Genomic DNA, 14,151 nt, shown 5'->3' on the forward strand with positions numbered 1-14,151 from the left:
GATTTGTTTCTTTATGTCAACACACACACATCATATATATATATATATATATATATATATATATATATATATATATATATATATATATATATATATATATAGGTTTTTTGTCTCTTTTGTTATGACAGAATTCCGATTATTTTTTCAGTTTTTCTCCAAGATTATATCCCTTCTGGTCAGATGAAAAGACCTTGCATAAAGTCTTGTTGGCCCCATAAATGCTTGAATGCACACACACAAGGACAGAGACCCATACTTCAGGGTAAGTAGCGCAAGTATGCGTGTGTGTGTGTGTGTGTGTGTGTGTGTGTGTGTGTGTGTGTAGGTGACTAAGAAACAGACAGAGGAACAGACACAAAGCAAAAAAAGGCCAGCAGATAGACCGACACACCCACAGAGACGCAGTCAGAAAGAGATCTAGAAATGTGAATGACAACTGTGTGAACAGTTCTGACAGATACACAGATGCAGATTATGTATTAATGTGTGACAGAATGTGTTTTCCCCATTCCCATCCCCCCACACCTCTCCACGTCAAGCTGCTATAATCCCAGCGGGGCAGGTCAGCGACCCACCGACCTCCACAACCCCCCTCTGCAAGAGGGTCAAAGATCAACCAATCAGGAACGTCAGTGCACGCAAACAGCTTCCTTTTACTAGAAGTGGCGCGTTCCTCAGTAGCACTGTTAGAAATTAACTCACAGTAGCGGGATTTACATCTGAATCAAGACACTTTTTTGTGTTTTAGGAGGAAAGCTACAGTGAGAGGAACATGGGCAGCCGGGCCAAAAGGAAGGAAGGAAAGAAAAAACATGTCAGCATTCACTATAAAACATTACATCATCATAACTGCAGCTTTAATAGCCCTGTAGTACATTTTATAATCCAATATCAAAGTGTTTGCTTGGCTTTGGGGGCGTGAAACACACTTGCTGTCTGTAGTTTCAGGACAAGCTCAACCTGAGAAAGACAGATAAGTCTGGCCTAATTCTGAATCAGCAAAATTTCTGTGCTTATTTTTATGTAAGTTGCCACAAACCAAAACAGAAAGATAAGCTTTCGCACGTTGTGACAGAGATATGATTACTTTGCAAGTCTGAACAGTTGATGAAAAGTTCAAAATTAAAATTTTCATAAATCTTTGACACGTTAGACAAACCAGCAGTGCACGCTAAATGCAGTGCCTCTTTCGGTTGCCATGTCTTTTGTGAGGACACACCATTTGATGTTATTTGGAGCAGACAGCCAGTCATACTGTGATGCTCTGGCAGTGAAGCTACACAGGAGGATGACAGACAGTTTTAGCCTGTAGGTGGATGGATCAAAGCCGCAGGAAGTGTAGCGGGAAGAAAACCATGCCCACCTGTGTTATGACCGTGGCTGCCGGCACTGGTCTGCTGAAGCCGCTCCTCGGTCTGGCAGATCTGGTCTCTGGTCTCGGTGGCGCGGCCCCTTTGGGACTCTGGCAACAGAGGGGGAATGGGCTTCCACAAAGGCTTGGCCTGGAGCTGGGACACAGAGTCGTCCTTTTCATGGACGTCCATCTGAGTTTCCTCCTGGTCCAAGGGCTCATGTTGGGTTTCAACAGAGGGCTGGTCTCCTCCTCCCTGGGGCTCCTCCTGTGGTGAGGGCTGGGTGTTGGACTGGAGCTGGCCCTCCTCCATCTCTACCTGAACAACACTCTGTGGGACCAAAGCCAGAACACAGAAACATGAGCTACAGAAAGAGGAGGACACAAATCAACAATTGAAAGGGGTAAAATGCACTAACATTTATAAATAAAGCCACTCTATTTATGATTAAGTCATCATAGCATATTTTTGTAGAATAATGATGCAGATCAGAACCAACAAAGTTTAAAAGTTAAAAATTGAATTCTCAGATTCACTCTTATTCAACGCGTCAATCTTTAGATCTTCATCCTCCAAGATTTCTGACATGCAGAGGTCAATTTATTGTTCAATTTAGGGGGACCAAATTATGGAATACCTTTTCCCATCTGGCAAAGGACTCCATCTCTGTAAAATGCTTCAAAAGATGTCTAAAAGCTCATTTAACTGCTGTTTTAAAATTCAAATTCACACACAAATACACTTTTTTAACATGTTCATTTTTGTTTTGAATTGTTTTTGTTATTGTCATTATAACTTGTTGATGTTATACATTTGTTTTTTCTATTATCAGTTTATTACTTTCTAATAACTATGAAATTTTAGGTGGAGGCTTTAAATAAGCCCATCTGGGTTTTCTGCCTCTCCCTGCACTTTACATTATATGTTATCTTTGTCATTTTATGTAATTCTAACTGTGCAAATAAAATAAAACCTAAACCTAAAAATAAAACCTAAAGTAATGTACTCCTATGGAAAATAACCCAACTTAACAAGCTATGGTTGTGTAGTAATATATAGGGTCTGGAGGAAGTTATGTTAACTCATAGTAGAGGGGGCTTAAGTTACTTAAGCCAAATACATGTAGAAATGGTGCAGTGTATGTGTTGCTTTCAGTCAAATAATCTCAGTGTCCCCAGGTTGAATCTGTGGGTGGAGAGGGACGCAGCAGGCATTGCGGTCTGTCTACCACAGTGAATGCTTTTGTGACCACTGGAAGGCAGCAAAGTCCAAAATGTTGTAATTCAATAGATAATAGCTATAAGAAAGAGAAGTTGGGTTCCAAATCCCAAACTTTTTCATGTACTTTCAGTATATACTGCAGCTGCCCTTACAGAGCATGTACTGCTGCATGGAGTATGCACACAACTGGGATGTACAACTTCTTCATAACAGGTCAAGTCAAAAGTTTGGACATCTCTCCTCATTCAAGGTGTTTTTCTTTATTTCTAATATTTTTGTGTAGACATCAGGATTGTGGTGTTTCTAAGATATTGCATTTGGCATACTATCGATTGGGACTAAATCTCTTTCTGGCATACTAAACAGTATGGTGGTATGGATATTGGGACACACAGAGGGACACTAACAACCTAGTTGAAATGACTAATATGTAAAACAGACACACACACACTTTTATAAATGAAACGAATCATAGATAAATCTAACAGAGAAAAGTGTGCCCATCATAAATAAAATTAGTGGCAACCCCTTGCTGAAAATAAAATCCATATAGTTGAATGGAATGAATGGTCACAGCAGGCAAGAGTGTGTCTATGTGTGGCTGTCATGTCTCCTGAGCACCCAGAGATTTCGTAGGGGAACATTAACCTTGTCGCACGCAGTCACCCTTCAGCAGATAAGTGACTCCACACCAACCCTTCAGTGTGCACACATACATCTGTCTTTGGGAGTTCGTTTTACGTGTATGTGTGTCTTGACCAGACCTCCTTTCCCTCCAAGTCCCCAATCTTTTCTCCTCTCCCACCCACCAATTTATCCTCATTTTCTCTCTGTGTCTGTCTCTCTCACTCCTCGTGTCCCCGCTGCCCTTGAAGAGGGATAAATGACTCCACCGTTCAGGCACATTACAGCACATCACCACCACACGACAAGTGGGCCACTTGGACACACACACACACTGTGCATAACATGGCGTGATCAAATGACCATAAAATAGCCTAACAGTATGTTACACATGTTCGGTGAACCCACCTGTGCAGTACAATACACAAAAACCATTACCTTTTAAGAAAGTGACGAAATAGAGGGGGGGTGGGTGGGGGGCTTTTCATTGGAAAGCAGTGAGCAGGAAGCATGAGTAAGGGCACTGATTAGAGTAGGTGGACAAGCCATTAATTTCTACTTGATGCTCAATGAAACTACGAGGTGGAACAAAGAATAAAACAGACAGGTGCAACCTGTAATAAACTAGGCGGATTATAATTCTTGTTGTAATGTAATTGAATGTGATTCATTTCCCATATTCTTATCAAGTGAAATATACCTTAGATCCCTTTATTTATTTCATTGTGACCCTTAGTTAAAAACAAATACTACTTGACGGAATGAATGAATAAATGAATAACGCCTAAACAAAGCACATGATGAGCAACTGCGGTCTCTGAGGTGCTTTCTAGGACAATTACTTTCTTTATATGCCTGGTGTTTAAGCACAATCTGTATGTCCCTCTTGGAGGCTGTGGCAGAAAGTTCACATACTCTAATTTCCCTCAGCACCTATGAGCAAAAGTATTAGACATGAATAAATAAATAAACAAATGTACAGAAGCACGGAGTCTAGTTCTAGACTAAAACAAAGACCAACAGATATCATTTTATCCGGCAAAGAGTAAGTGTTTCTTTCAGTGGACACAAAGGGGCAAGTTAAATGTTTGCTACGTTAAAACGCACTCCGTAAAAGCTGTTCTACATCTCATTTTGTGCATCAACTTTTTTTTTTTAAAAGTCAAAAGTCACCTCAGTAAGTTTTACCTAATTTTGATGTTTCCATACAGCTTTTCAAATAAGACAGTTCAAAATGCAGACACAAATTCAATGTAAAAAAGGCCACATATAGTCTGATCATAACATGATGGTAACTAATGGCAGGAAGCACAGGTGTGGATTGATTTGGGTTTTAACATAAAGGAAGTGTGTTTTCTACAATCTGACAGTGAAAGGATTGAAACTGGACAGTAACATAACATCTAAGCATTGACTGTTGTCTTTTTTCCCCAGTACCTCTAGTCTGCGTTGACAGTGAGCGCTCTTCCTTCTAGTTGACTTCTGGACCTTCACCATGCTGCCAAGACTGGCCTGCTGCACCACACGTTCACTATCAGCACACTCCTGTAACCTGCAACAACACTCCACATGAGCCAAGGACTGCACTCATTATAGTGCCACTAATGCTTATATATGACTGTGCCTGAGCATATATTTTCAAAATATATAAATACAGAAACTATAGATTAGTATTGTTTGCTCTTTTTGTTTCTGTATGTATTTACAGTTAATATCTGTTACCTGTAACAATAAAACTTTTGCTGAGAGCTACCTGTGTGAACAGTATCTTGCATATATGTAGCTGCACTAAAACTGCCTACAGTATGTGCTGTATAATCGATAACTAACACATTTAAGCAGTAAAACAATGGTTACATATGCATCAATCAATCACTGGAGACCCACACAGACCCTTTTTAAAACTTTTTAAGAGCAATGGAAATGCTAACAGATGTGTTCATTCTCTTTACACAAACTGAAAATTATGTCTGTGAGGAACAAGAATATTACATTGACAGAGTGGAAATGGTGCACAAATTAACTTTGCCAAAAATCTTTTACATCTGTAAGCCATCATGAAATGAGCGTTGGCAGGCTGGTGAGCATGTAATTATACTCCAGTGTATCACACATGCAGTAAGGATACAATGCTTACAGTTTGCTGGTTTTAGACCATTATATGTTGACAGCCCCAAATGCACCAACCAGATCATTTTTATTCAAAAAGATAAAGTTAGAATAACTTGCAAATGAGATGCATCATTAGAATCAACAACATTTCACGTCCGTTGCCTATCTGTACATCCACAATGCACCTCTTTGCTTATATTTCTTAGGAAAGCATGAATAATGCATGCAAAAATACGCAGTGAACATAACAGCCTTGTGTGTTTACTCTCTGTAGAGTACTTTGAAAACACCAGGCCGCAACCTGAATCTAAATATAAAAACAAAATGTAATATTTTAAAAAGGTCACAGTAATGGTTTTCCCACAATGCCAATTCAGCTGCTTGTCAAATTACTGGCAGGGAAATTAAACCCACGTTACCTACACAATTCCTCCATATGAGGCACACTTTCCCTGTGTGCACTTAAAAAAATGAGTTCTCTAGCCTTCGTCACATATTTAACACTAATGGGTATATGGGTGTTTTTCTCTCAGAGGACCTTACAATGCTACAGTTAGTGCATTTATGCAGATCAGCATTAAAAATCTATTTATTACAAGTAATTATATGCAAATAAATACTGCTGTAGTCAGCATACACATAAACATATATGTATATAAAGTAAACAGAGCACTTCTGCTGGGGACAGTTGAGAACCTGCTCCTGAAATGCATACTGGGAGTTGGGATAGAATGTATATAAAAATAATAAATAATAATACATTAGATTTATAAAGTGCTTTTAAAAGGTAGTCAAAGTCGCTAAAATATACACATCCACTGGTATATAATTTACTCTTGGCATATTAAAGAACCAATGTCAGTATGGATATTTCAAGCACCTTTCATTCAAATTAAGATCCTTGGGACAAATTACACTGTTGATATGAAAAGTAGTCTATAAGCCCCTACCTAACAAGCTTATGTAAATCACAGCTGATAACCCTTAACTTCAAAATGTGTGCTTAATTTCATTGTATTTTATTTACATTGCAGCATCAATGGTGAAATAGCATTTGTTGCTGCCCTCTAGTGGCGGCAGTTAAAACAACTTGGTACAAGCCACATGCACCTGACACCACAGTAGTTTGGTATAACGTGCTTTAGCTGCACTATGACACACTGAACAGCCTCATTGTTCATTTGTTTTACCCTTACTAGCTAAAGAAGTCCAGCATTAACTCCCACCAAGGTTGGGGAACCAACTGATACATCGAGACACCAAAATATAGACATTTTTGGGTCCTTTTTTTTTTTTGGTCAGTCGATAAAGAAGAATCCCCAAGAGTAGAGTGGATTAATTAGATGAGCAGGAAGTGACAGGTGCTTAATGCAGTGTGGGTATGACATGCCACGGATGTCCCAGACTTATGGAAATTTGGAGCAAGCAGACAGCGAGATAACACCAAACAACTGAGCAGAATATAAGAAAGGGAAAGCATTGATCTTTGAATGAAACAAGATAACATCCCTGCTTTCCCTGGGGCCGACATACATTAGTTAATTCCTTGATTTCATGGTAAACTATCATAAAGTAGTAATAACATAGACTAATAGCTAGAGATAATTACTGTGCCTAAAAACTATGGGGAAAGTTAGATTAAAATATAATAAAATCTGGAAGAAATGGTAACAGTTTAAGAACTGTAAAGCTTGCGCCTACACCTACAATCAGGTCATATGACAACGCTGACAGTGAAAAGTGTGGTGAGAACGTCATATACTTTCATGTTGAATGCACAGACGTGTCCCCATTTGGGTATATATTGTAGTGCCACTTGATCTCCAGCAGAGGGAGACAAAGCTTGTGCTTCAAATGTTTTTCTAGTTAAAAAGTTTTGTAGTCTGCTGATGTCTCCAAAACACAAGACAAAGAATACAGGGAAACCGGGTTAAGGTGCCATAGAGAGGTTACTCCAACGCAACGTATGTCTTAATATAAATTATGTGATTTAGGCATACCGTTTCACTAAAGACAAGCACAAAGACAGAGTTCTGCCCAGGAAATAAAGTAGTTGGACTAAAGACGAGCAGTTGAGGTGGTTACATTTAAAAACAGCAACTACACAACCGACCAAATGATGTGCCAAAACAATGTCAACACAGATCCACTGTGTACATGCTCTTATTGCATCCTAATGGGAAATTAAATACTTTGCAAGGTAACAGCTGTGCAAATCATGTTATCACACCGCTATGGTTCTCAACACAGAGGTATCACTGTAATTAGTAATGGACAATGAAATAAAAAAATGTCTGTACCTGTGATTTGTAAACCATCAATTAGGAACCAACTATGGGTTTCTTATCTGTTTCAGTAAAGTTGCTTGAAGGACTTTAAATTAAAAAGGGAAAATTAAAATTGAGTGTGGAGAAGACATCGCTGCTACATTTGAATCCATAGTTTTCCACGTTCTTGGATGATATCATGTGATGTTTTTAGACAGAGTTCAAGATGATCTTTAGTCCTAGTGGTGAGGAAATATGACTAAGATTAATCATTGGCAATTATTATTGACAGCTGCAAACATCACACAGAGAAATACATTGGAGCGACAGATTTTTCTCAGACTGCAGTTAAAAAATGCTTGATAATGTTGTGGGCTGACATAATACCGTTGACAGACAGCCTTTTGTATGGTGATGGCGATGGTGATGGATCAGGGCTATTATATGACTTTAAATGAATAATTTGCTCATGAATAAAAATAGTAACACCTCTATTTTTTTTACAATTCAGGTTGAAACCATCGGCTTTTCATAGTGAGGATTAAAAAAGAACAGAATAATAACACAACAGCAGAGGCTACCTGCAGTGATGGAGCTGTTACTTAACCAGTGTTGGGCTTGTTAATCAAATATTTAATCTGTTACACTACTTCTGTAACACCAATAAAGTTGTAGAAAAACAAAGTCCCTGCTCAGGGGATAGTACTGCCAATGGTTCATGTCAGTGAACTGATGCTATGGCAACTACAACGCATGCAGTACTTGTGTTCAGTTTCATTCACAAAATAAGGAGGTAGGTGGTTAGGACAAGTTTTTGATGTAAATACACAACTTTTTTGTTGTCTTGACGACTAGTAAAAAAAACCAGCGATATAAAGGGTGAGTGTGCACAAGCTGAGCGCAAGGGAGAGACAGACTGAGAAAAAGCAGCAGTTGAGAAGGGGAGTGAGTGAACAAGATAAAAATTCATATGCTGATAGTTTCATGGGAGTAACAGGTTAAATCAGATAAATTACAGTCAAACACTCAGTAAATTGTGTCCTTTAAAGAGTTTCTTGAGTCTTCCTTTTTCCATATCTTTGCATTCATTCATTCCATCCAACATTAGTCACGTGACAGTAAATTTAGATTAGAGTGTGTTTGTCGTTTCCTCATGTAAGAAAATGCTGGAGTGTTCTTTTTAAAATAAATCAGTGTATTGGCCTCATTTTCACTGTTCTTCAGATGCAGTGTAAACACTAATGGGAATGTAGTAAAAGTAAAGCTGTAAGAATTTATATGCTTTAATATTATTACTGAAAATGTATTCATTATTTGTCATACTCTTATTTCTAAAGCAAGTAATGAATTACTGTAACATATTACTAGCAATGACTTATTGCCCAACATCGTACTTAACAGACACACACAACTGAAGCTGAGCATCAAATGAATGGGCGCAGACAAGAGAATATCCAAAACAAATGTAGGTAATGAAAGTTGCTGTGAACTGTTGTTGTACTATCTATAGTAGATTTCGGCGGGAGACACCAGGCACCACAAACCAGTTTGCATCAAATGTGTAAAAAGCTGCAGACACAAGAGAGACGCTACATGTCGAATCTGACTTGCGGACTTTATTCCTGAACCGTTTCTGAGCTCGTTGAGGTTCAACTGTAATGAAGAGACAATTAATTTCAAACGGGACCATTAGATAAAAATAATTTATATTCTAGCAAAATTAAGAGCAGGGATATTAATGCATTATGCACCTTTCCCGGTTCTATTTATATCAGAGAGGGAGATTAACACTGGCCATTAACTATAATGGGAAATTAGGACTTTGACCGGAAAGTGTGTCTGTCATACTGACTACTGAAGTAAGGAAACAAGCTCATTTACAGGTTTTATTTCTTTATCTTACAAAATTAAGTTAATTTTAGTTGGTGTAATATGAAAAGACGATGAATGGATTTTTGACCCAAGAAGACTCACGCCACTCCTTTCCAAGCTTAAAGTCTCTGTGAGTATTTTTCATGTTCTCCTCATGTCACATGTAACTGTAGTGAAGACTCAACGCTGGTCTTAGTTGTGAGTGTAAGTGAGGGAAATTGACTGTTTTATGTGTTAGTCTTTTAGCTCTGTGGCCCCTGATGACCTGGTGAGGGTGTTATCAGCATTTCCACTAATGCATGCTGGGATACAATCTAGCACCCTGTCATAAGAATAGGCAGGGACTGGAAATATATATGGAACAGACAAAAAAAAACTGTAAATGAAAACCTCAGTGCATTAAGGAGCATCTCAGTAAAACTAAGCTTTTACAGAAGTCAATGAGCCTCATTCAAGAAGATTAGTTTTTTCTGTGAGGTTTGCTCAAGTGTTCCAAGGCATTCACCAAACTCTCCTTACTGCAAAAAAAATCTGTCATAAATATCATATCATCAAAAACGATATCAAAGAGTGAAAAGAAGAACTTTCACACTGCAGCTTCTCTAGAACACAGTACATTGATCCCGGATGTTATACATATCATATTTGTGATGTTTTAATCTTGTCTAATGTTATTTTATTGCACTAGGATGTGCCTAAGTTTTAATTTCTTGTATTAACTTGGCTGCTGTTTCTGCCGTTTGGCCAGGTCCTCATTGTAAATGAGAATTAATTCTCAATTGGCATATCTGGTTAAATAAAGGTTAAATTAAAAAAATTACAAGTCCTATTGTCATAAATCATAAGCTTAATCAAACAGCTGCCAACAATGTGTCATCACAGCAGCGCTATACAGGTCATGTGACAGTCACTGAGATAGTATTGTAAACAAGAGAATATTATAGCCTACAGGAGGTGTTACACTGTCAGCTGTCAGTGAGCTGCATAAAGAACCTGACTGAATGTATAAGTTGCTGTGCCAAAAATAATATATGTAATAAATATAGACAAAAAAACAAATATAAAAAATCTCAGTAAATTTTGTTTTATACGCATATATGAATTTTGGTTTCATATTAAAACATTAACAAGGTGCAATTTGTAATATCTGGCAACATGCTACCGATACAGTAATATAATAATACATTAAGACATTTTCCAAATAAAAATTATGACCTACACCTGAACAGATTGTGCATTTAAGAGACTGTTGCAATGGACAGGTCTCCAAAGACTCTAGCTCTAGCTTAACGGCGTGGCCTGCTAGATTCACATCCAAGCAGTGTTTTCATGCAGGCTAGTTTCTGATATCAGCATAATGCAGGAATCTGTGCGTTTGTAATACTCAGTCTCATGTCGTCCAGCTTGTTCATGAGAGTACATCAGGTTTATGAGGGGCAGCTCTTAGCCTAGTCTGAATCCTGAACCTTCTGCTTCCTTCTGAGCAATTAATGTCCGACGGGAGTCAACCATTGAAATAGTCTCTGAAACGCAAATGTTCATGTGTGGGTCTTAATTTTTCGGCTAACTATTAAGACAGGACGGGCCAGGGATAGCTGGTTGGCATGCTAACACTTAAACGTCTTCACTTTCTGTTGACAATGTTAGTTCAATTTTAGAGTGTTTTACAACAAAAAAAAAAATCTGGCTATATTTTACAAATTGCACCTTTAAATGAATTCAGATTGAGACGTTATTATTCTTAGTTAAGCAAGTGTTTTTCCCACAGTGAAGAAAGACATACATACTGTACTTGACTGCACCACTTGGGAATTTCGTTCATACTAGAAAATTCAGAGTTCTAGGAAACTACTGAATGCCACAGATTCTCTTAAATCACTCGACGTGCTTTTTAAGAACAAATCTGTTTGTGAGAGTGGTTCTTGCATGAGGCCCAATTACTTTGTATGGGTAGAAAAAGGAAAAGTCTGTCACAATCAAAACAAAAAAAGTTACTTTACTGCCTAATTCACATCTTCAGTTCTATTTTATATGGTAATTAACTGTAAGGTTTGTCTTGAGATTTCAAGTCTCATTTAAGTGTGCCGTGGCATCAAGAAGGTTGCAAATCCCAACCCAAGACCAACAGTAGCCTAATTACTTTGTTGAGAAGTGTTTCATAAAAACCTGACAGGCAACGGCTTGCTGGTGCTCACCAAAGGCTTAAAAACCCCAGTGTGGACAACTGTCTGAGAACATACACAACGCACTCTCAGCTCGCTTCCAAAGAGGCTATATGTACGACAAAGGTGTAAAACAAACACATCTAGCCAATGATACACTCACACACTAACACGAGAGACTCTCTCGTTTCCGTGGCAACAGACAGACGTGGTTGTGAAGGAGCGATTCATGTTCTGTCTCAGGTAATGAGATCGAAGGTGTCCTGGGTTCAAACTGAGGGATTTGAGGATGGTTTGCATCCACGGCCCCCCTACATCTACACTCCACTTACTGTGGAATGTGGGAAGTTATAAAATATTAACTGAGTCTTCTGAAGACAGTTGAACATCAATAATATTCTGTTCCCAACTTACACTTATTATTGTTTAGCTGTTAAATACTTTGAAAGCTGGTACTTACTAATGCTCTGACCTTTAATTTAAAGAAACAGCGCGTCCACACACAGAAAGGAAAATAATATCGTTCTGGGGGTCCAAAGACGTGCTGTGTAAATGTATGGGAAAAAAATTCCCTGTTCTACACAAGCTGAAAGACCAATTTCAAAAAATCAATGGAAAACAGTGTGTGAAGGCCTGTGCTTCCTTCCTTTGCTCCCCAGCATAGTGCTTGATAGACAACTGTTGATTATCAGGGTAACATGGGAACAATGACTAATGTGCAGAAAAAACATGAAAAATATGAGCCTCTGAATTGGTGAGATATGACTGAAATGCCTGAGGCACTTTGGGGAGAAAGTCTGACACCAGCAACTCTAAGAACTAATTATTTATGTGCAAAAATCTGAAAATAAGACATTATCTTCGCCTCTGCCATACACTTTGTCACCCTGAACAAAACACCCACTACCTGGTAAGTGACCCGGCTTTATGACTCACTCCATTAGTCACCATTTAACTAAATCTTCCAAATGTACAACTTTGATGAGCCTGACACATCCAAGTCTATTATCACATACTAACTCTTCGCAGCAAAACTGCCAAATCCTTTGCTTAATATTTCACAAATACACCTGATGATGTCTCCAGTGTGACGCAATTTAAATGCAAAAATGTTTAAGTTTCATCTCCAGTGATAATCCATAGTGAATCCTGTTTATACCAGCCTAAAAATCAATTTGTAAAAGCGCTTCCCTTTTGGGAACGTCTCTTATTTTTGGAGACAAATCCCCGTTTGCACTCTCAGAAGCAACAAATGAGGTAAATCCACACCAGTAGAGCAGAACTTTCTCTTCTGTGCAGCCTCGGCCTCCTTGCTGTCTACCCCTTAAAGAAACATTAGCCTGTCATGTTTCATTATACAAGAACATACATGTATATTATGTGCACACATGCATGTGTGCTTTTAAATGGCTGTGTGGTTCTTGAGCCAGCAGATGTGAGCATGCAATCACCACTGCCTTCTCATAGTTATTTCCGATGGCTGTGTGGAGGCGGTCTGACAGGACTTCCTCCTAATGGAGGGACACCACACTCACTGACATGATGCTGAATGCTAGCAGGCACACAGTGATACAACCTGACCACAAGATAGGTTGGGAACAAGGCTGTGGCCTACTGACAGAGTTAACCTGCGCTTAAAAATATGCCTGTCCTCTGGGGATTTTATTACCGAATGGTAAAGCTCGTGCTCCATGCTTCTGACCTTTTACCGCCTTTTACTTCTGGTTCTTAGAATGTTGGAAATCTAGGAAATAAAGCTTTATTGTGCTGTTGTACTCTGTCACCTTCTCGTTGTCAGCATATTAAGTACAGGGCTGCATACTGAATGGAAATTTGCAATATGGACACAATATTTAAATCGCAGGAGGCACAATATTTGTTGAAGGCAATGTATGTTTAAAAATAACAATATGAATTTAGTATTGCGGTGCTGCAAGATGTCCCAGCCTACAAACTGTGGGCCGAAGATGCAGTCAGTCAAATGTTAATTCTAAATACTGAACAGAAACTTGTTTGGTTAAATAAAAAAATATATCAATGATCATTTTAATGCATTTTCAATGAAAGTGAGAAAAAGAATGCAAAAATTATCGTTCTCCCCAGTTCTAAAAAGTTATAACTGACAAAAGAGACAATATGTGTATTTACACAGTATATAAATCAGATAGTATATGTTCTAAAAACATACAGTACATATATAGGGATTAGAGCTGCATCGACTAATTAGTCGACTGATTAGTTTTTGATCATCTGAAAAGAGGGGGCTGCTTGCTCAATATCTAAAACCGTAGGTCACTGACGTGTCGGGTGCTCTTGGAAAGTGTTGAAAAGTGCAGGACAAGCAGGAAAACTTCCAGGCACTCCACAGCAGTGAAAAAAGTCGCTATCAAAATTGTATTATCTTCAGTGTGTCCCACCTGTCATGTTGATATCTGGATCATGTGATTGCCTCCTATTGGCTGTTGTTATAGGCCACACTTGTTTGCGCTGTTTATGTCTGTTTGGCGCCCTGTCTAAGACCTACAGCGTCTGAAACATGTT

At 38.6% G+C, this 14,151-nt stretch overlaps 1 protein-coding gene across 1 annotated transcript in view; it reads right to left on the reverse strand.

Annotated features, from left to right (window-relative positions):
• znf800b (zinc finger protein 800b) overlaps positions 1–14,151 on the reverse strand; it is a 38,550-nt gene that overhangs the window by 16,414 nt on the left and 7,985 nt on the right. Inside the window, exons 3-4 of the mRNA XM_059325793.1 lie at positions 4,635–4,749; positions 1,364–1,682 (exon numbers count right to left, since the gene is read on the reverse strand). Of these exons, the coding sequence (XP_059181776.1) occupies positions 1,364–1,682; positions 4,635–4,694 (379 nt within the window). The 5' untranslated portion in view covers positions 4,695–4,749. The remainder of the gene's footprint in view (positions 1–1,363; positions 1,683–4,634; positions 4,750–14,151) is intronic.

The sequence above is a fragment of the Centropristis striata genome, chromosome 22, assembly GCF_030273125.1.
Source record: "Centropristis striata isolate RG_2023a ecotype Rhode Island chromosome 22, C.striata_1.0, whole genome shotgun sequence".
NCBI classification, from domain to species: Eukaryota; Metazoa; Chordata; class Actinopteri; order Perciformes; family Serranidae; genus Centropristis; species Centropristis striata.